The sequence below is a fragment of the Cotesia glomerata genome, unplaced genomic scaffold (genome assembly GCF_020080835.1).
Source record: "Cotesia glomerata isolate CgM1 unplaced genomic scaffold, MPM_Cglom_v2.3 scaffold_17, whole genome shotgun sequence".
In the NCBI taxonomy this organism is placed as follows: Eukaryota; Metazoa; Arthropoda; class Insecta; order Hymenoptera; family Braconidae; genus Cotesia; species Cotesia glomerata.
The window spans coordinates 368,142-388,907 of NW_025402108.1; the positions used below are offsets into that span (position 1 = coordinate 368,142).

The 20,766-nt window shown below is 39.5% G+C and overlaps 1 protein-coding gene across 7 annotated transcripts in view; it reads left to right on the plus strand.

Moving 5' to 3' along the window:
- LOC123273949 (cytochrome b5 reductase 4) overlaps window positions 1-19,510 on the plus strand; it is a 45,669-nt gene extending 26,159 nt beyond the window's left edge. For 4 of the 7 annotated variants that reach the window (XM_044741440.1, XM_044741441.1, XM_044741438.1 and 1 more), the window contains 9 exons: window positions 252-546; window positions 1,528-1,698; window positions 1,762-1,862; window positions 1,947-2,084; window positions 2,161-2,629; window positions 2,708-3,002; window positions 11,492-11,578; window positions 11,649-11,807; window positions 19,357-19,510. In XM_044741440.1, coding sequence (XP_044597375.1) covers window positions 291-546; window positions 1,528-1,698; window positions 1,762-1,862; window positions 1,947-2,084; window positions 2,161-2,629; window positions 2,708-3,002; window positions 11,492-11,578; window positions 11,649-11,807; window positions 19,357-19,411 — 1,731 coding nt within the window. In that variant the 5' untranslated portion in view covers window positions 252-290 and the 3' untranslated portion in view covers window positions 19,412-19,510. Of the gene's footprint in view, window positions 1-251; window positions 547-1,085; window positions 1,325-1,508; window positions 1,699-1,761; window positions 1,863-1,946; window positions 2,085-2,160; window positions 2,630-2,707; window positions 3,003-11,491; window positions 11,579-11,648; window positions 11,808-19,356 lie in introns of those variants that run through there. The other 3 variants (XM_044741444.1, XM_044741443.1, XM_044741442.1) reach the window with 3 other exon arrangements.
- Window positions 19,511-20,766: the final 1,256 nt, after the last annotated feature.

The window sequence follows — 20,766 nt, forward strand, 5'->3', positions numbered from 1 at the left end:
GAATACAAATTTATTATAGTATAAGAACTCCATATTTGGACGTTTTCCGGATTAAAATCCAGATTCACTCCGAAATTACTCCGCTGAAAAAAAAAACTCTAGATTTACTTCGAACGCGAAATGTTAAATTACTTCACTCCGGAAAATATACAAAAAAAATCCGCAATTAATAAGCTTTTCTAAAAATTTTTAATGAGGATATAGTTATCCATAGTTAAACTCAATTCATACAAAAATAACGAATTTTTCAGGAAAATTGATTACATAAAATTTAGAGAAATTAATACAACATGGAAACTCCAAACGACACAAGCCGAAAAAATTGTTCTCCCACGAAAATGAATGATTTTACCAAAAGTACTGATAATAAGGAGATTTCTAAGGATATGCAAAAAGTGATACGATCTACTCCACTAACAGCTATATTAGCAAACAATTCTGTATTATTGCCTACTGGAGTAGCACGAGTCAAACCATACTCCGATGATAAACCGAACTCACTCAAAGATCCTGCTCGTCCGTCAAGTTCCAGTAGTTCTGCAACTGGTAAAAAAAAAATATTTAGTACTCATCTTCTTAATACTATACATATGTTCAACAAAAATATCATATATTATTTTATACTTATTTTATCAAATTGTTAATTTTAAACTTTTTGCCTATTACTTCATAATTTTTGGGTTCTATAAAAATTTACAAAAATAAAACTATCAAGTTTATCAATTCAATGAAAACGGATAAAATGTTACACCATAATATGATCATGGCATTTTTAATGAAAAATTTACTATGAAGATCAAATGAGCCCATTAAAAAAAAAATAACTCAAATTTTTCTTAAACTTTTTTCGCAAAAAAAAAACTCATAAGATTTCAAAAAAAAACGCGGCGTGGATTTATCAGGACTTTTTTACGTGTGAACAGACACTTCTTTGTGTAATATACTGCAATAAAATAATAGTAAATTAGTTATTTCATAATTAAAGCAAATATTAGCGTAAATACGATTGTTTTTATTTTTTTTACATATAATATTTTCGGTTTCGGTAAAAAATTTCAATTTGACTTTTTTCTTGTGAGTATCAAAATAATCAATGACTTGAATGTGACGATGAAATGAAACTATTGATTTTCGTCTCATATACTGACAGAGTTATAACCATTGTCATTTTAGTAAAGATGTGCAGCTGACCTTCATTTCTTTCATTTATTTAATTCTAATCACATTAATCAATATTTGACAATGCCGCGATGTTGTGGATTTTTATCTTGTTCTACCATAGATGATACATCTTTAAAAAATCTTAAAGTCCATAATAAAAATGGTTTGTTAATTATCGAATCTCGAATGTATTATGGTCAATATGAATGTGTAATTTTTAATTATATAAAAGTGAAAACATTACTTTAATTAATTATTAACATGATATGTTTCCGTCACAAGCTATTCATTGATTTTAGTAAAATTTAGATAGCTGTAGAGAGTTTAATTCTAATGAAAGTTTATAGTACTATATGAATTATTCAGGCAATCCCAGAAATAAGACTGCTCTTGCACCCGGCCACAGTTTAATGGATTGGATCCGTCTTGGTGCTTCTAAAGTTGACCTTACTGGTGTTGGAGGTGTTCCTCAAGTGGTCACAATGACCGAACTTGCCAAACATAATCAACGAAATGATGCATGGATAGCGATTCGAGGTTTGATGTCACTTTCATTTCAAGTTATTCTTTTTTTATTACTATTAATAAGAACTTTTTCAGGTGTTGTATTCAATGTTACAAGGTATATGGACTTTCATCCAGGTGGAGTAGAAGAATTGATGAAAGGTGTTGGAAAAGATGCTACTAAACTTTTTGAGAACGTAAATTTGATTGAATTGTTCTTAAACAAACTGATTATAAATTATAAGTAATAAGACTATGTACCTGTAGATTATGAATTTTAGGTTCATGCATGGGTTAATTATCAAAGTATTTTACAAAAATGTATTGTGGGTCGATTGAGTAATGAAGGATTAATAGATACCCGAAGCATTGTTTCGGACTTCGATGAGAAATCTGCAAGAAATTCATCTTCTCTTACGGTTGGTGGTTAGTAACTATTTTGCAACAAGGAATTATAGGAATATTTTTTATTCAATTTTATTTTTATTTAAACAGAATGATAAAATGAAATTTTCATTATCGAATATTCACATAGAATGGAAACAAACTTCTAATTCCGTAACATTCATTTACAAAATTACAAAAAATCAATCATTTCCTGGGTTCCAATTAATACGAAAAAGTCCAAAAAATTTTGATCTGCAAATGTATGCACTTAAGAACATTATAAAACACGAGTACGATCTCTGTGAAAGTGTACAATGGCCACCTGTATGGGAAAAAAATTTCAACGAAACAGAGATATCTTTTAATTTTTCTAAAAAAATTGGAACGTTATGGAAATCATACGGAAGTCGAACGGTTGTGAGTTATACAAAAAAAACAGAAAGGGATTATCGAGACTGGGAAGTTGTCAGCAATAAATTACTTGCTGAAGATGTTCATCTTTTAGTTTTGAAATCAACTAATTATATTGAAATAATAGAAACTGGACAACACATGGAAGCAAGAATGAATGTAATGGGTAAATGATTTTTACTTTTAGCTTAATTATATAACTCGAGTTAAAAATAATAATTTTCGATACTTTTTTAAATTATAGGTACTGAAATTTCAAGATATTATACACCAATACCTTCATTTCTTTGCTTTGAAGACAATTTATCGGCATCTAATCCCGATTATTTATACCTGATAATTAAACGATATGACAATGGACAATTAAGTCCGTCTGTTACAGCTCTTCAACAAGGACAAACATTAACTTTAAGTAACGGATTAGGAAATTTTGCCGTTCAGTCTTTTGACAAGTACTCTTCTATTCTGATATTAGCTGCAGGTACAGGAATAACACCGATGTTAGGGATTATTTACAGGGCACTTTATCGACGTAACGTGTAAGTACATTTATTATATCATTTAATTAGATTCAATTTTTTATACAAATTAAAAAAAAAAAGTCAATAGCTGAACTCTATTGTATTTTTATAATAGTTCTCTATCATAGTGAAATACTTTGAATCTTTCTTCATTCATTTATGAAAGCTCTTTTGAAAAGTAAAAACTTTTATCTAGACTATGAATTTAATAGTTTAAAGATTAAAAAGACCATTCGGCAGCCGAAATGGAAGTAGATTTCTTGAATAAAAAAAAACATATTTTTTATAAAATAATATTAATAATAATATACAACTTCTGTTATAATAAAGCAATGACATCAAAACGAATGCAAAAGTAAAATTTCATTTAATCTGTCAGAGAAAGTAGGTAATTTTTGGCCTAGACTGATAATGAGGTATGCAAATTAAAGCTTATTTAATAAGCTGAAAGATGCAGTTTACAAAAATTTTACAAGTTATCGCATTCATTAGTTATTTCGCAAAGAAACAGTAAAATTGCAAATTTGTAAGGATTTTGAAGAATTCAAATTTCTGTCATTCCTAAACTATTTAATTTGGAAAAATAAATAAGTATACAAATTAAAGCTTATTAAATAAGCTTTCAGATGCAATTTACATCAATTAAATATGATATCGCATTTAATTGTTATTGCACGAAAATAAGTTAAAAGTGAAAATTTTTGCGATTTTTGAAAATTTTTGAATTGTTCTCATTTCTAAACGAATCGACAGATTTAGCTCATCTTAGAACTCAACCTCAGCTATCGTCCTAAGAATAAGTATGTGTTACGTTTTATTGAGATCCGTATAGAATTGCAGGAGTTAGAGAAGAGACAAGACTGATTATATCGTATATATATATATATATATATATATATATATATATATATATATATATATATATATATATATATATATATATATATATATATGTCGGAGGAATAATGGTTTGGGCATTATTGGAGTCCTTTGGATCATTTTCAGCCATCTTTATTTATTTCACAATAATCAAATATAACACAAACCTTGATTTGAAATATAACGTACACTAACTTGTACAAATGATAGATTTAATTACAAATATTCTACTACGATTGATATAACAGTTAAAGACGTTGGGGAAATAAGACCGAGAACGAATCCGGGGTCAGCAGGATGTATGCGATCTTTACTTGATCAATGCTCAACGAGAACTACTCTTCCAAGTACCCTAAGTACTTATTCACTCAAAAATATTTCGACAGCCCTCATTGTCTGTCGATATTTCTAACTATATACTTTTTACTTCTATCCTGTGACCTCGGCTACGTTTGGTGACCATTGTCACTCCGGACTTAAGCCCATCGTCATAACCATAAAAATATAATCAGCTTAAGTCATAAATAATATCTAAATATTCTATGCTTTACAATTTTGCTTAAAATTAACAGACAAACTAAAATGTTGGGAATTTCCTATCTCTGGGAAAACCCAGCTCGATATTATCTCCGACATATATATATATATATATATATATATATATATATATATATATATATATATATATATATATATATACATATATATTGTAACGGGTACTTTTTGACGTATTTTTACCCCCGGCTCGATTTAAGCTCGCCGGAGTCCAGGATTCTAACGAGGGTAAATCTAAATTAATAAAACTCGAAAATTTAATTATATTTATCAAAAAACAGAACCTCTTTATTCTAATAAACAAAACATTAAATTTATACATTTTACAATAACGGCGATTAATTAAACAAAACCCATACATACACGGCGTTTACTAATATCATTACCGACTTCGGTAATATCATACTCCCGTTGTTTACAAAAACGCGTCGCTAATTCCCTTCCGTCGGCCCTCTGGTGCCCGATTCCTGACGGGTGACTAGTGCCGCCCCGCAGGTCCTACTTCGCGATTCCCAAGGGGAGAGTGAATAAAATCCACCTCGCCCCACCTAATCGGCTGTGGTTGCCACCTTTTGGCTGAAGGCCTCCAGGTGGAGAGTCGCCTTTTCTCGTAGGAGATCAAGTTCACTTACCTGTGGTAGTCCGCACCAGGTAGAGTGGACCCTCTTCTAATTCCTCGGCCAGAAGTCTCTAGACGAGAAATTAACCCCAGAGAAAGGTTGTTCAACGGCGGATAATTTTCGGGCTTTATCAACCCGAAAATTATTACTAACAGCGAAAATTATTGGCGAATTATCGCCACCTATCGCTCGCCGTCGAACTTCGGGAAATTCCCGAAAGTTTCTAAGTTTTTATTTAAATTTCCGAAATTGAATATTAAATTCATTCAATACAATTCAACAGATTACATTAATTTCATTCAAATTACATTTTCATACTAATTCATCCACGACACTTAGAAAATAATTTTTATACGAAATAAATAATTTTCGTAAAATTATTTTCCCATACTAAATAGTTGCTGAGACTTAGAAATTAATTATTAATTGGATATTTCGAATTTATTCGAAATATTTTAATCAATTATTAATTTCAGATAAAGTCAATTTTTGTTCTTTGAAAGAACAAAAATTATCACGACGCGGTTTCGCTTATATTAGCTCGGCGATTTTTACTGCGAGCGAACAAGCGACGCCATCTATCGCGACGATGGCGAACTAACAAAATCCTTTTTTATTTTTCAACGTCGTTTCCAATAATTAATTAATAACAAATAAAAATAATAATAACCAATAATAATTAATAATTAACAAAATAATTCAACTCATAAACAAAACTAAAACTAAATACATAAATGCCGTAGCACGGGCAGTCGACGCGGTCGCGGTAGCGGTAGCTTGCTCGGTCCGTCGATGAGGCCCGCGGTGCCGTCGCTCGTCACACCCCTCCGCCTCCCCGCTTATAATACCTTCTTCACAATATATATATATATATAAATACATGTATAAACTTTTGAACCATATGAATTTTCTGAATCCGCTTGACGAGCTGAATCGAAATATAGCAAAATTTTTCAAAAGTTCCGTCATCAGGACCAATGCAATAGTTAGATTTCTATGAAATCTACTAAAAATATGAAACTCAAGTAGAAATCATATTACAAACACACAACTCGTTTTCTAATCTGTCCTAACATTGACTTGATCTATCTTGATTATGAAATTTATTTAATATTTCCCTGTAATTATTTCCTGACTAAATTAAGTAAGACCTAATAATTTTTTTTTCTTTTTTTAACTTCCCGCTAAGAAAATTGAAAAGTATGTGTGTGTGTGTGTGTGTGTGTGTGTGTGTGTTTTTCAGAGGAGGGAATCCTTTTTGCGGATTCCAGGCATAGCTGTTTCGCCTGGATATGTGAAGACTCGACGCAGCGTCATACTAAAACTCGACGCTAACGCCCCTACTCACTAAACCCTAAACCCCTTTTCTTCTTTCCTCTAATCCCTCATAGGAACCGCCGTCGCAGGCAGCTTCTGATGACAACATTGCTTCCATTAGTGAATCTGGTTGCATTCCCTGGTTCAGGATCCTCTCCAACTCTTTACGCTATGAATCGAAACGAGGACATACAAAGAAGACGTGCCCCGCATCTTCAGCAACTCCTGGGCAGGACGGGCACTCCGAAGAGTCATCATGCTTAAAGTGGTGTAGATACTCTCGAAAACACCCGTGTCCCGACAACATCTGCGTAAGATAGTAATTGACCTCGCCGTGATTCCGGTTAAGCCAAATGTCGATCCGAGGTATGAGGCGGTGCGTCCACGTACCCTTCTCTGCAGCATCCCATTGTAGTTGCCATCGGCCTATGCTGTTCTGCCGTTCTTCAATTCTAAGTTCTTCAGGGCTCAGTGCAGTTGACCTTTTTCATTGGTAAAGGGCTCGTTTTTCCTCTGCTAGAACTCTAAGAGGTAGGGTTCCGGCAATGACGCACACTGCTTCTTCTGATATAGTGCGGAAGGCACTAGCTACTCGTAGAGCACTTAGTCGATATACTGGTCCAGCTTTTCTCCATGATTTCTGGGTTTCCAGTGCATCAACCCAAATGGATATTCCGTAAGTGAGCACTGATGTGACTACTGATGACAATAGTAGCCTCCTGCTCTGCATTGGGCCTCCGATGTTAGGCATCAGCCGTGCGAGACTAGCCCTCACTACTGACGGTTTGGCACTGACGTGTTCCACCTGCTGCTTGAAGTTGAGTCGGGCATCCAGCATCACTCCCAGGTAACGGATAAATGGTTGTGATGTTATTTCTTGTTCTCCGACTCTCAACTTGATGGTTTCTACCGTTTTTCTACGAGTGATGAGCACTGCCTCGGTTTTATGCTTGGCTAGCTGCAAGTTCATCATCTCCATCCACAAATTGACTCGTCTGAATGTAATATCAAATGCCATTTCCATCTCTTCAAGGTGCTTTGCGACGATCACGACAGCTACGTCATCCGCATATGCTACAAGTTTGACTCCCGTGGGCAATGCTATTCTCAGGAGGCCATCATACATGATGTTCCATAGCAGAGGACCTAAAACTAATCCCTGTGGCACTCCTCCGGAGATTTCGTACACTTCCGTACCGTTCTTCGTGTCATATTTCAGAACCCTATTCGTGAAGTAGCTCGCTACCATTCTGCGAAGGTATCCTCGTACGTTTTTTTCTTCTAGAGCCCGCATAACGCAGTCCCAGTTAGCAGAGTTGAAGGCATTCTTGATGTCCAAAGCAGCCACCAAGCAGTATTTCTTCTTTCCACCCTTCCATCTCGTTCCGGCGATTGCATCCTTGGCTGTATCAACAACCAATTTGATCGCATCCAGAGTTGACCGTCCTTTTCGGAAACCAAACTGGTTCTCTGCCAGGAGTGGATCGACTACAGCCTCTATTCTCTGATGAATTATGCGCTCGAATATCTTGCCGGCCGTATCTAACATGCAGAGTGGTCGATAGGATGACGGTTCTTCCGGCGGCTTTTTCCCCTTTGGAAGTAGCACTAGCCGTTGCTGTTTCCACGTCTGGGGAAAAGTCCCTTCCTTCAGGCATGTATCGTAAACGTCCAGGAATAATGCCGGTGCTGCCCTAAGGATTGGTTTCAGGGCAATATTAGGGATTCCGTCCAATCCCGGTGCCTTATTATTCCCTACTCGATTGCCTGCCTCTATCAACTCGTCCAACGTGATAGTTGGGATGTCTTCAGGGTTGAGCTGCTCCAACTTGTAGGTGAATACCGGCTGTTGAGGAAACAGCGCAGTAACAATCTTCTCTGGGAGCTGTGGACACGTAGGTGATGGCATTGGTTGGCATTTCAGGTGGGTCATAACCACCTTATACGGTCCGCCCCATGGATCTTTCTCTACTTCTGCGACCAGTTCCTTCCTGCAGCGTCTTTTGCTTTCTTTAATGGCTCTGTTTAGTTCTCGACGGGCCTTTTTATACTCTGCCAACAGCTCTGCGGAGTTAGGTCGTCTGTAGCCACGCTGAGACTTTCTTCTTTTTTTAAGACACTCTGAACGTAGAATGCTAATGTGATCGTTCCACCAGTGCACCGAAGGTCTTGTATTCATGCCACGTTTCCGAGACATACTGGCGTCGCAAGCCTGGGTGACTCTTCTCATTAGGTCCTTGGTCTTCTCTTCAGCAGTTTCTACGATGATCGGATCGCACTCTAGGGCTACTACTAAAGCAGTGAGGTCGAGAGATTTAACTGTCCACCCAACCGCGCTGGCGTTCCTGTTGACTCTTGTTAAATTCTGGCCAATTGATATTTCCCATAGTATCGCACTATGGTCACTGGCTGTGTAGATGTTCAATACTTTCCAAGAAAAACCTCTTCGAGCTAAGCAACTGCTGACAAATGTAAGGTCGACAATTGAGTTTGCCTCTCCCTTAGTATACGTTGGCGTGTCACCGGTGTTAAGAAGGATCACGTCTAGTGTGGCCATTGCCTCGAGAAGTGCTTTTCCACGTGTATTAGTGAACTTGCTGCCCCAGTCTGCTACCCAGGAATTGAAGTCACCAGCTATTGCCACGGGAAAGTGTTTTCTTGCATCCTCAGTTAGCCGATCAAGGAAGTCTTCAAACTGTTCATTAGAGAGACTAGGTGGTGCATAGAAACTGTAGAAGTGGAGGCCATCTACCCATGCTGCTACGAAGCCGGCTTCTTTATTGTTGACTGTTCTCTGAAAAGGACATTTACCGCAGGACTAGATGACGGCTTTGTTAGTGCTGTCGGATTCCCAGGGTTGGTTACTCAGGTGTCTATAAGGCTCACTTATAAGTGCTACGTCTGCCTCTAATTCACGCACAGTTTGCATGAGCAGGTCATGCGCAGCCTCACAATGATTGAGGTTGAGCTGCAATATCTTCATGTTCTTGGCTTCGTTATCTTCTGGAGCGCTTCTTGGCAGACGGGGCATCTGTTCGTGCCTGCATGGTGAGCCGCCTTTTTTACGCCATGCTGTTCAATGCACAATGCACATTTAGCTGGATTTTTACAATTAGCAATTTTGTGTCCTTTTTCGCACCTTATGCAGTGCTTAGACCGGTCGACTTCGCTTTTGAACTGAGATCCGAAGTGCCCAAAGTGCCAGCATTTGAAGCATTGTATGGGTCTCTTCGTTGCTCTCATTCGGCAATTGACCCAGCCGATCCTTATTTTGCAGTTTCCCTCCAGTAACTTTTGTGCTGCAGCTGCTGGTAGTGACACTGTGGCTGTCTGCGTACCCTTAAAGGCTTTACGGATTTTGATTGCCTTTAGTGGGATTTCACAACTTTCTCTAGCTTCCCTCTTTAGAGCGGTCTGAATATGCTCTTTCGTCGTGTCGTCATCGACATCTCGGATCTTAATGGTCTCCTGTGGTCCTTTGCAGATCACATTGGCCTTCTTAAGGATGTCTGCGATCGTCTTTTGGAGGGCTTGGCCTTTGTCAGTGCTCTTCCTCGAAATCGTAATCAACAAGTCGCCACTTCTGGTCTTGTTGATCTTATCTACCGTTGAACGAACCTGCACATCTGGGACGTCCTGCTTTATGCGACGCAGAATCTCGGCATACTTTGCTTTCTCGGCCGGGCGGATGATCAGTGCGTCGGGTCTGATCCATTTGCGTGGTTCTTTCCGCTTAGGGTCTGGCCTGGGCTCCTTCGGCGGCTGCTTTGAGAGTTGCTCTCTAGCTAGCTTCCTCTTCTCCTTCTTAGACTGTACTTTTTCTCAATCAGTCGCCTTCTTAGGTTCGTCGCCCTGCCCTGCCAGTCGTTGGGGAGGGCTTTTTTTCAAGTCCTTCTTCTTTGTGACTTTGTCGGTTAGCTCTGGTGAATTTCGGTCCTTTCTCTTTCCAGGCCTTGTGTCAGTTTCACCCTTGTCCTCAGCAGCAGATTCGCCATCACCGTCGGCTCCAGTGTCCATTGCTTCTTCCGTCTCAACTTCAGTTTGAATGCGTCGTCGTGATGACTGCCATTCCTCGTCCAGTTTCTTGAATCTTCCAAGAGCATTAACTACACCGGTTGTCTTGGTCTTTATCTCCTTGTGGATATTGACCTTAGTTTGGACAAACTCTTGCAGCTCAATGGTCAGCTTTTCAAGGCGCTCCAGCGCTTGCGTTCTCTTCATTTCAGCGCTTGCTTCAATCGCTGCTTGTTGGGCATGAAGCCTGTTTTCACTCTTGTTTGTTTCCTGTAAATTACTCATACTTTTTGATTTACCAGCGCATCGTACAGAGTGGAGCAGGTTGTCATAACTAGGAACGGGTGTACCCTCGGAGATAGTACTCCTACCCCAGTTCCTTGAGGCCTATCCGACACTTAGCCAGTCCCGGAATACACGGACGGACTAGACTCGCTCGGGGCGGTGAAGATTCCGATCTCTAACACTCACTGCGTACTTCCTGATCAACGCCCGAAGTGGCTGGCTCCTGATCCGCTACTGCAACTTACACCTCGGCAGAGCAAGCTCACATCAGCCGTAGCCTGCATCGTCGGAAATAATCGACCCGGGTTCCGGACACTCCCAGTGAGTTACAGCAAGGAACGATCGTCTTGCTAGGTCAGTTAGTGTGACCAACCCATTAAAGGGGGAGTTTTGTCCACGGGAGCGTATTTTATTTGGCTCCTACCCTCTGTACCTCCTCAACTAAGAGACCTAGTGTCATCCAAGGACAGCGAGCGTTCTCCCATCCGCTACGGGGAGACGCGCCTGATAGCAGTTTCTCCTCTGCCGCAGGTGTGTGTGTGTGTGTGTGTGTGTGTGTGTGTGTGTGTGCGTGCGTGCGTGTGCGTTCGCGTGTGTGTGTGTGTGTGTGTGCGTGTGTGTGTAAAAACTTCTTGTAACTTTTGAACGGCTTGACCGATCGAAAGGCATTCGAAAAAGTTTTATTGTCGTTAGATTTCATGTGAGTTTGAATTAATGCGGCTCAGTAGATTTTGAATAATGGATGAGTAATGAAAGTTTTATGAACGTCAATGTATTTAATTAAATTAAATCGAGTTTATAAAAAATCAAATACTAATTTACATTTTTTTTTTCTAGAATGACGATTGATGTCCTTTTTTTTAATAAAGGAGAAAAAAATATTTTTTATAGTTCACAATTAAGAAAAATTAGTACCTATAAACGGTAATAGTTGATTAATACTATTATTTTAAGTAATTTAATTAAATAAAAATGATATAATCTTTATTTTCAGATTAACTGTTACTGATATCTTATCACAACCCGATGATTCCTGGCAAGGCCATCGTGGAATAGTTTCAGAAACACTATTAAAAAAATTAATTGGTGATCCTAGAGCACTAAGTTGTATTTTTATATGTGGTCCAATATTGTTTACGAATACCACATACACGTGAGAATCAATCAATAAACTTTTAATATTATTTGTATCTTTGGCATTTTCGCTTAAATAGAACATACATTTTTTTTGAGTCGTTTTATGAAGAAAGTTTCATGAAACTAAATTGAAAAATGAATAGAATATCGTTTTATAAAATTAATAAAATAATTTCATGAATCATAAATTTAAGGTAATACTGTCATTAGTAGAGTTACTGCTCAGAGTTCAATTAAATTGTGTACATTAGTAGAATATAGTAACATAATAATCCCCCATCACTTTTATATTTAACGTTGAGAATTATGAGAAATCACAGTTATTTTTTTATTTCACAAAAAGTATCGTTCAGATTTAAGTGAAAATTAAAGTTATGAAAGAACATAAGATATTGAATATTTTGCATAATTAAAAGTATAGATTCAGAGCATGTGATAGTAATAATTGATAAATAATTTTCAAATATCTCTGTTTCTCTTTCTCCAATACAACGCTACATATGAATCAAGCAAAATTTTGTTTTGACATTTGAATAATTACTGAAAGAGCGGAAAAGCGGGGATCAGGTTTAGGTCTGGATATCTCAATTAAAACGCGCAAATTATTATCAAAAATAACACTAGTAATTTATTTACATTAAATACACTCAATATTCAATATGTTTAATAGCGGATTGTTAAGATAAAAGCGGATTTATAATTTACAGCGTGGGTAGCACAAGCGATGCCGGTTGACACGTGGGTGAACACTCTGCCGGCACTGTAAAAGCGGTGAAATAAATGCACAAATAACACAATTTATCTGTAACAAACTGAAGCGAATTATTAGCGGTTAATTTAAGCAATTATAAAAAAAAAAAATAGTGAAATACGGTTAATTAACAATAAGCGAAAGTAAAGCGGAATTAATGGCGACTTGATGCAGCGAAAGCGTGGAAGCGAAAGATAATAACAATAGTTCGTCTTCTTCCTCGTTGAGTTGGGGAAGAAGGCTATTGCGCATGTCTAGTGGGAGCGATCAGCCAATAAAGCGGTCGATTCATGGCGTGATCGAGAGGCTGATTTTCTATTGGCGGTTCGATTTTTGCGGGAACTAGCGGTGGACAGGTGCGTCTTTTGAATTTGGGAGTCCCCCAGGAGCGAGTTAATCGCTACTGGGCCTTGTTCACCGAACATTCTCCCCCGGGTTGGCGGCTGCGTCGACAAGATCATCTTCTTCATGCGTTAGCGGCAGGACACAGAGCTTTGTAATTGGACGTACCAGCTCTGTGTTAACTGTCTTAACAGTTACCACGCGGATTTGTCCATCTTCACCTGGATGGACAGCAATTACTTTGGCTAATGGCCACTTGGTTGGCGGGAGATCCTCAGTGGTTATCAGTACAACTGAACCCACCTTGATCTGGTTGCGTTGATGATGCCACTTTGAAATGGCCTGGTAGCGGTGGATGCAGTCCTGGTAGTAGCGTCTCCAGAAATGTTGAACCATTTGCTGGACTTGTTCCCAGTGCGAGAGCCGAGCAGGTTGTAAATCTGTCAGCGATGGCTCTGGGATAGCGGTCAGTGACTGTCCGATTAAGAAGTGACCTGGAGTCAGTACAGCCAGGTCAGCAGGATCTTCATTCAGCGGTGTGAGCGGTCTGGAATTCAATATGGCTTCAATTTGAGCCAGTAGCGTTGAATATTGCTCTAGCGTCAACAGCGAGTCTCCGATTGTTCTTCGAAGGTGAAATTTGATAGATTTCATAGTGGCTTCCCATTTTCCTCTAAAATGTGGAGCTCCAGGCAGATTGAATTTCCAGTTCGTGCCATCTTGAGCGATCAAGGTTGATAATTCTCGTAATGTGCGGGATCCTGCAGCGAATAGTCGTTTCAGCTCTTTATCTGCTCCTACAAAATTGGTTCCACAGTCTGAATATAGCGTGTGGCAGATACCTCGGCGACTAGTGAAGCGGCGATAAGCGGCGATGAAAGCGGCAGCGGTGTAGTCAGTTACTAGCTCTAAATGTACAGCTGAACTGAACATGCATACAAAGACTGCAATCCAGCCTTTGTATGTTTTTGCTCCACGTCCTTGAAACGTTTTCAGCGTGATAGGTCCAGCGTAGTCGAGTCCTGTATGCAAGAAGGCTCGAGTTGGCTGTACTCATGCGGCGGGTAGTTGACCCATCAACTGTTGAGCGCGTTCTCCACGGTGTCTCGTGCAGATAACGCAGCGTAAAATAAATGATCTGACTGGAACACGGCCTCCAATGATCCAGACACTCTTGCGTAAATCAGCGAGCGTAAGCTGAGTACCTCCGTGAAGCGTTTTGCGGTGCGAATCATCAATCAAAATTGATGTCAGCGGTGATTGTCGCGGTAGAATCGCTGGATGCCTCTCTTCTGGGTCCAGCAATGCGTTTTTCAAGCGGCCACCGACTCTCAGGACCCCCTGATGGTCGATGAACGGAGTCAGCTTAGTGATGCTGTTATTTTTAGGCAGACCATCACCATCTTGTAGCGTGTGAATCTCTCTAGCGAAGTATTGTCCTTGAGTGAACTTTATCAAGGTCAATTTAGCGCGCTCCAGGTCTGATGGAGTAAGCGGGTAGGCCAGCGAAGATTGTGGAACTCTTTTAAAGCGGTCGATGGCACGATGCCAGATGCTGAGTTTCCGTAGCAGTGGAAACAGCTGCGTGTAATGCGACAGTAATTGTTGGAGCAGGCAATTTTCTGCTTTCCAAGTTACTAGTGTCAGACCTTAGCGTTCTTCTCGATGCGTTGCGTTGTCGGTTGGAGGCTCCAGAGTGGGCCAAGAGGATTCTGGTTCATGAAGCCAAGTTGGTCCATGCCACCAGAGAGCGTGTTGTTTCAGTTTTAGCGTAGGTATACCTCTTGAAGCGCAGTCAGCGGGGTTTTGTTTTCCTGGAATAAATTTACAGGAGACATCTCGAAGCGTTTCTTGGATTTTTCCCACTCTATTGCGGACGAATGTCTTCCAGCGGATTGCTGGACTTTTAATCCATGCGAGAGTCACGGCGGAGTCAGTCCAGAGATTGATCCTGACATTTTCAAGCGACTGAACTTCTTTGACATGAAGTATCAGTTGTGTTAGCAACCATGCGGCAGATAATTCCAAGCGTGGGATTGTCATGGTCTTCAGCGGTGCTACTTGCGTTTTTGAACACAAAAGTGAGACCTTTGTGTTCCCATCAGCGTCAGTGACTCTCAAATAAACAGCGGCAGCCATAGCGTTTTGCGAAGCCTCTGAGAACCCGTGCAATTCCATAGTTGCTCCAGGTGCTGTATTATTCCAGCGTGGAATGCGGATGGATTCGATGTTTCGAAGATCCTCGCGGTATCCAGTCCATTTGTGAATGAGTGATGGTGAGCGGATCATACAACTTAGCGATTTCAGACAAAATAGCTCTTTTTGTCTTGGGCGTCTCTGGCGGTAGCGTTTACTTGAACTAGAGAGCGTCAGTGCGTGAATTCCAGTACATGCCCAAGACTTTTACTGGTGCATCACTGATTTCTTTAAGCGGTGTATCCAGCTACTTTTCTGGAGCGACTTCAGCGAGTAACCGTGGGCTATTGCTAGCCCATTTGGCAAGCGGGAAGCAGCCTGCTGCACACAGAGCTTTTGTTTGTACTGCAGCCTTGATAGCGTCTTCTTCGTTGTCTGCTCCACCGTAGATGTCATCTACGTAGCGTGTTTTCAACATTGGAGCAACAGCTAGCGGAAAGCGGTGTACTTCATCCTTTACTAGTTGGATAAGCACACGTACAGCGTCAAAAGGTGCACTAGCGGTTCCGTATGTGACTATCTTGAGACAGTAAGCGTCTATTAAGTCATTCTCATCTATCCAGAGAATGCACTGAAGCGGCCAATCAAGCGAGTCGACCTCAATCTGTCTGAACATCTTGGTCATGTCAGTAGCGAATAGAATCCTGCTGCAACGGATTCTCAACATCACATCAAAAATGTCAATTTGCGTTTTGGGTCCTGCGTGGAGAATGTCGTTCAATGAAATTCCTGTAGATGTTGCACAGGAACCATTGAACACTGTGCGGAGCTTCGTAGTGGTACTATCAAGCTTCAATACCCCATGGTGAGGCAAGAAGTAAGCGTTTGCGGGCAATTCGTTGACTGGTACTCGTACCATGTGTCCTAGTTGAATGTATTCTGCCATGAATGCACGATACATGTCAGAATATTCTCTTTCTCGTGACAAGCGAGTTATTAATCTGCGGAGTGACCCCATAGCTGCGTTGATAGAGTCGCCAAGTTGACTCTCAAGGGCCTTAAGCGGTAATCTCACTACGTAGCGTCCATCAGGCTGTCGATAATGCGTTTGACGAAAGTGAATTTCACATTCGTCTTCTTCAGCGGTGTTTAGCGGTGAATTTCCTGATGGAACTTCTTCCTGTTCCCAAAACTTAGCGATAGCGTCTTGTAATTCAGTATCTACTGACGCATGTAGTGCTGCGTGTGATGTTGAAGCGTGTTTAGCGGTGACAGCTCCATAGACAATCCAACCAAGCGTGGTGGATTGTGCAATAGGAGCATTGCGAGGTCCTCGTTGGATCTCTGCGTTCATAATCTGTGCGGCTGGTGATGCACCTAGAATAATATCTACAGGGCGTGGCTGTAGATACTGCGGGTCAGCGAGCTTGAGATTCTCAAGATGCGGCCATTTCGGATCAGCGATCACGAACGATGGAAGATCTACCGTCAGTGTCGGTAGAATATGCATGGTGGCATGCATTGATGCGGTCGTACACAGCGAACGAAGCTCAATTGTGCTCACACCTAGTGAGCTTCCTGCGGAGACATTGCCAATGCCCTTGAGCATGACCATGTCACGCTGTAGCGGTTGTCCAAGCTTCTTGAAGAGCGACTGTCTCATAAATGAGAGCTCTGAACCTTGATCAATCAACACTCTGGCGGTGATTGGATTACCATGATGTGGGCGGACCTGGACTAAAGCGGTAGCTAGCAATACTTGAGCGGAAAGCGGATCTGAAATAACCAACAGTTAATGTTGAATTATAAGCGGTCTAATGGAACGGTTAGTTACCTTGTGCGATGTCTGCAAGTGTCTGTGGTGCAGATTTAGGCGGTGTATCTCGATGGATGGAAGTATGATGACGTTGACTGCACTTCCTGCATCCTTGAGCGGTCTTACAATCAGCGACGCGATGCGGGCCCAAGCAATTGTAACACAGGCGGTATTTTTCGACAATGTCGATTCGTTCCTCCAAAGTAGCGGCCTTAAAGATTGGACAGAACAACATGTAATGTTCCTCAGGGCACAGCGGGCAATTTCTCCTTGGCTTTCCTTTGTATTGAATAGCGGTGTAAGAGGATGTTGTCTTCTGAGGTTTATTACTGCGTGAGCCTCCGGATTTATGACCTTCAGATTGATTCTTGGGTTCCGAAGCGGGTTCCAAGTTCTCCCAAGCCCTGACTTTGGACTTGAGAAACTCGTGGAGCTGAACGTAAGTCGGCATGTTATCAGTAAGACCCAGGCTGGTCTCCCAATCTTCTCTAACGGCGGACGGCAAGCGGCGTAGCGTCAGGTGTATGATTATCAGGTCCCAGTGATCTACTGGAACTCCTTGGGCCTTGATGGAATCCAGAGCCTTTTGGTTGGATAGTAACAAGGAATCCAATTTAGCGGCTGATCTAGCGGGAACAGACTCACCAACCAGCAGGTCTTCAAGATGTGATGATACAACGCGGCGAGGATTGGAATAGCGGCTTTTCAAAAGATTCCATGCGGGCTCAAATGACTCATCAGTGGATGACATGATACCAATAAGCTGGTGTGCTTCATCTTTGGTGAATGTCTTCAAATAATGCATCCTCTGGCTGTTTTTCAGAAGTGCATTGTCAATAACAATATCAGAGAAGAGCTGACTAAATGATCCCCAGCGCTTAAAGTCTCCAGAGAAGCTCTGGATCTTAATTTTTGGGAGTCCAGTACCCGATGAGCCTCCCATGAAGGCGGTGCTGTGCATAGCCAGGTTTTGTTGTGTTTGTGCGGCTTCTCTGGCATCAATCTCCTGCTGAATGACGTCTTTGCGGGTGGCTATGCGGGTCTCCAAGATTGCATAGGTGGCGTGAGCGTTAGTATAATGATTCCCGATGTGGTACTCGTGTTCAAGTACTTCCGGGTACGTCTCAAAGATCAGCGAGTTCAAATTAGTGATGTCCAGCCAAATCTTGGAGCTTTGTGTTACCACTGACTCAATAGCGGTGATTGTCAGCGAGTTAAGCTCCTCATTAGTTAAGCGATCCACCATGGCGTACAGAGCATCCAGGTACTGCTTTTGCATAGCAATAGCTGTTTCAAACTGCATTGCGGTGTTTAATGTAGGACCGAGATCGAGTTTTCAGTCAATTAAAGCAGAAAGTTCAGCGTACCGGTGTACGAATGACTACCAGGAGCAGCACCCGATGTGCTCTGCGATGCTCCTGACACTCGACCTTTCCTAGCGGTATTACACTTCACTTAACACAGCACAGTTTTTAAGCGGAATAATTAATTAATTTAATTGAGATAGAGCCAACCTGATCCGGCTCGAGGGACCAATGAATAATTACTGAAAGAGTGGAAAAGCGGGGATCAGGTTTAGGTCTGGATATCTCAATTAAAACGCGCAAATTATTATCAAAAATAACACTAGTAATTTATTTACATTAAATACACTCAATATTTAATATGTTTAATAGCGGATTGTTAAGATAAAAGCGGATTTATAATTTACAGCGTGAGTAGCACAAGCGATGCCGGTTGACACGTGGGTGAACACTCTGCCGGCACTGTAAAAGCGGTGAAATAAATGCACAAATAACACAATTTATCTGTAACAAACTGAAGCGAATTATTAGCGGTTAATTTAAGCAATTATAAAAAAAAAATAGCGAAATGCGGTTAATTAACAATAAGCGAAAGTAAAGCGGAATTAATGGCGACTTGATGCAGCGAAAGCGTGGAAGCGAAAGATAATAACAATAGTTCGTCTTCTTCCTCGTTGAGTTGGGGAAGAAGGCTATTGCGCATGTCTAGTGGGAGCGATCAGCCAATAAAGCGGTCGATTCATGGCGTGATCGAGAGGCTGATTTTCTATTGGCGGTTCGATTTTTGCGGGAACTAGCGGTGGACAGGTACGTCTCTTGAATTTGGGAGTCCCCCAGGAGCGAGTTAATCGCTACTGGGCCTTGTTCACCGAACAACATTTGATTCTCGCAGTATCGACAGTACTACCTTAAGATGTAATTGGAAACTTTGTTTAAATAACATAAATTCTTTTTTTAATACTTTAACACAATATTGTATGTTAAAAACACATTTAAAACATTATTTAATAATCATAACTCAACAGTTACAATAATAAATATAAATACTAGTAGTATTAAATTTCAAAGAGTAAAAGAATAACCAAGTGATAATTTCATTAAAATTTTATAAAGTTCGAGTCTGAATGTCCACGAGAAAAATTGTCTCATAGCGAAAATTCTGAAGAGTTAATTATATCCATATAAGATTTATGATGAAATCTTTTTTTTTTTTTAGAATCCTCCTGAAACTTGGATGGAAAACGTCTCAAATATATGAATTTAAAGGATAGAAAATTCAATTATGCAATTATAAGAAAAAATTTGTTTTTAAATTATTACGATGAAAATAGAAGAATACGTCCTAATAAAATTTAAATAAAAAACCAAAATGAATCATTTTTTGATATCGAAATACTTAATTTTTTGATTTAATATATTGATATTGATTCCAATGAACATGCACCAATACGTGTATAAAATACATACAGAATTTTATAGACCTAAAAATTTCCTATAGATTCTACACCTGTGTTTCTTTGTTATTTACCAAGCTGCTTTACTTCGAATATTAAAACTTGATAATTTTTTATTTTGTTCTCTCTTTAATTCATTCTCTCTAAAATGAGAAACACAAAGTAAAAATGATGGCAATGAAAAATTATGAAGTTTTGATTTCACCCCAGTTTTCGAAAATTAGATCTCTACGTTATAGGATCCTAAAAAGCTATTCTGACTATTGCTACAAGGATGTCCCCCTCCACATATGTGTGTGTTTTTAACAATATTTTTTGAACGAGTTTAGAGATTTTAACACAGTTTTCAGCATCTAATATGATTTAAGCACAAAAAAAGTGATCAAAATTGAAAAATCAATTGTAGAGCAAAAATCAAAAACAGGCAAATAAGCAATGGAGTAATTAAAAAAATATTAAAAAATTAATAAAATATGCTTTTTGACTAGTAGTATTCGGTCATATTCAAAACAAGAAAAATTCAGAAGGGGAAAAAAATTTAAGGGGTACACCTAGTGTGACAGCCTAAAAAAAAGCGATTTTTGGGAATTGAAAAAAAAAAACTACTGTATCAATTGTTTTAAAATTTTAAGGGTATTTATATAGATATTTTAAGAATATACAGTAAAATTTTTGAAGAAAAAAATTAAATATTTTTCGAGCTACACGCGATCTCTGACGGCGCTAAAAAAAAAGATCTTCCACTGCTGCAGTGATTCCGGCCTTCTCCGTGGATGAAACCAAAAAAAAAAAAAATTCTCGTTGAACTAGAAGATATTGTCCGTACAATGATCTACGGTCGAAAAAAAATGTCAAAAATTGATAAAATGGCGGCGTTTTAAAAAAGAAGTTGAATTTTACCCAAAATTTTGGTCGTTTTTGGCCTGCCAAAATTTGATTTTTGATCAGATCAAAAAACTGATAGGTCATTGTATGGAGAACTATATACAGAACATGCAGAAAAAAATTTGATACCCAGTGAACACATGACTTTCATCTGACGTCAGTCGAATGTCATAAGAATGTCACAAGATTTTGACATAAGTTTGACGTAAAACTGACCTTCTCTATGATCTTATTACGATGTCAAAACCTGTGATGTTATTTTTACTTTTCATTCTGATATAAAAAAT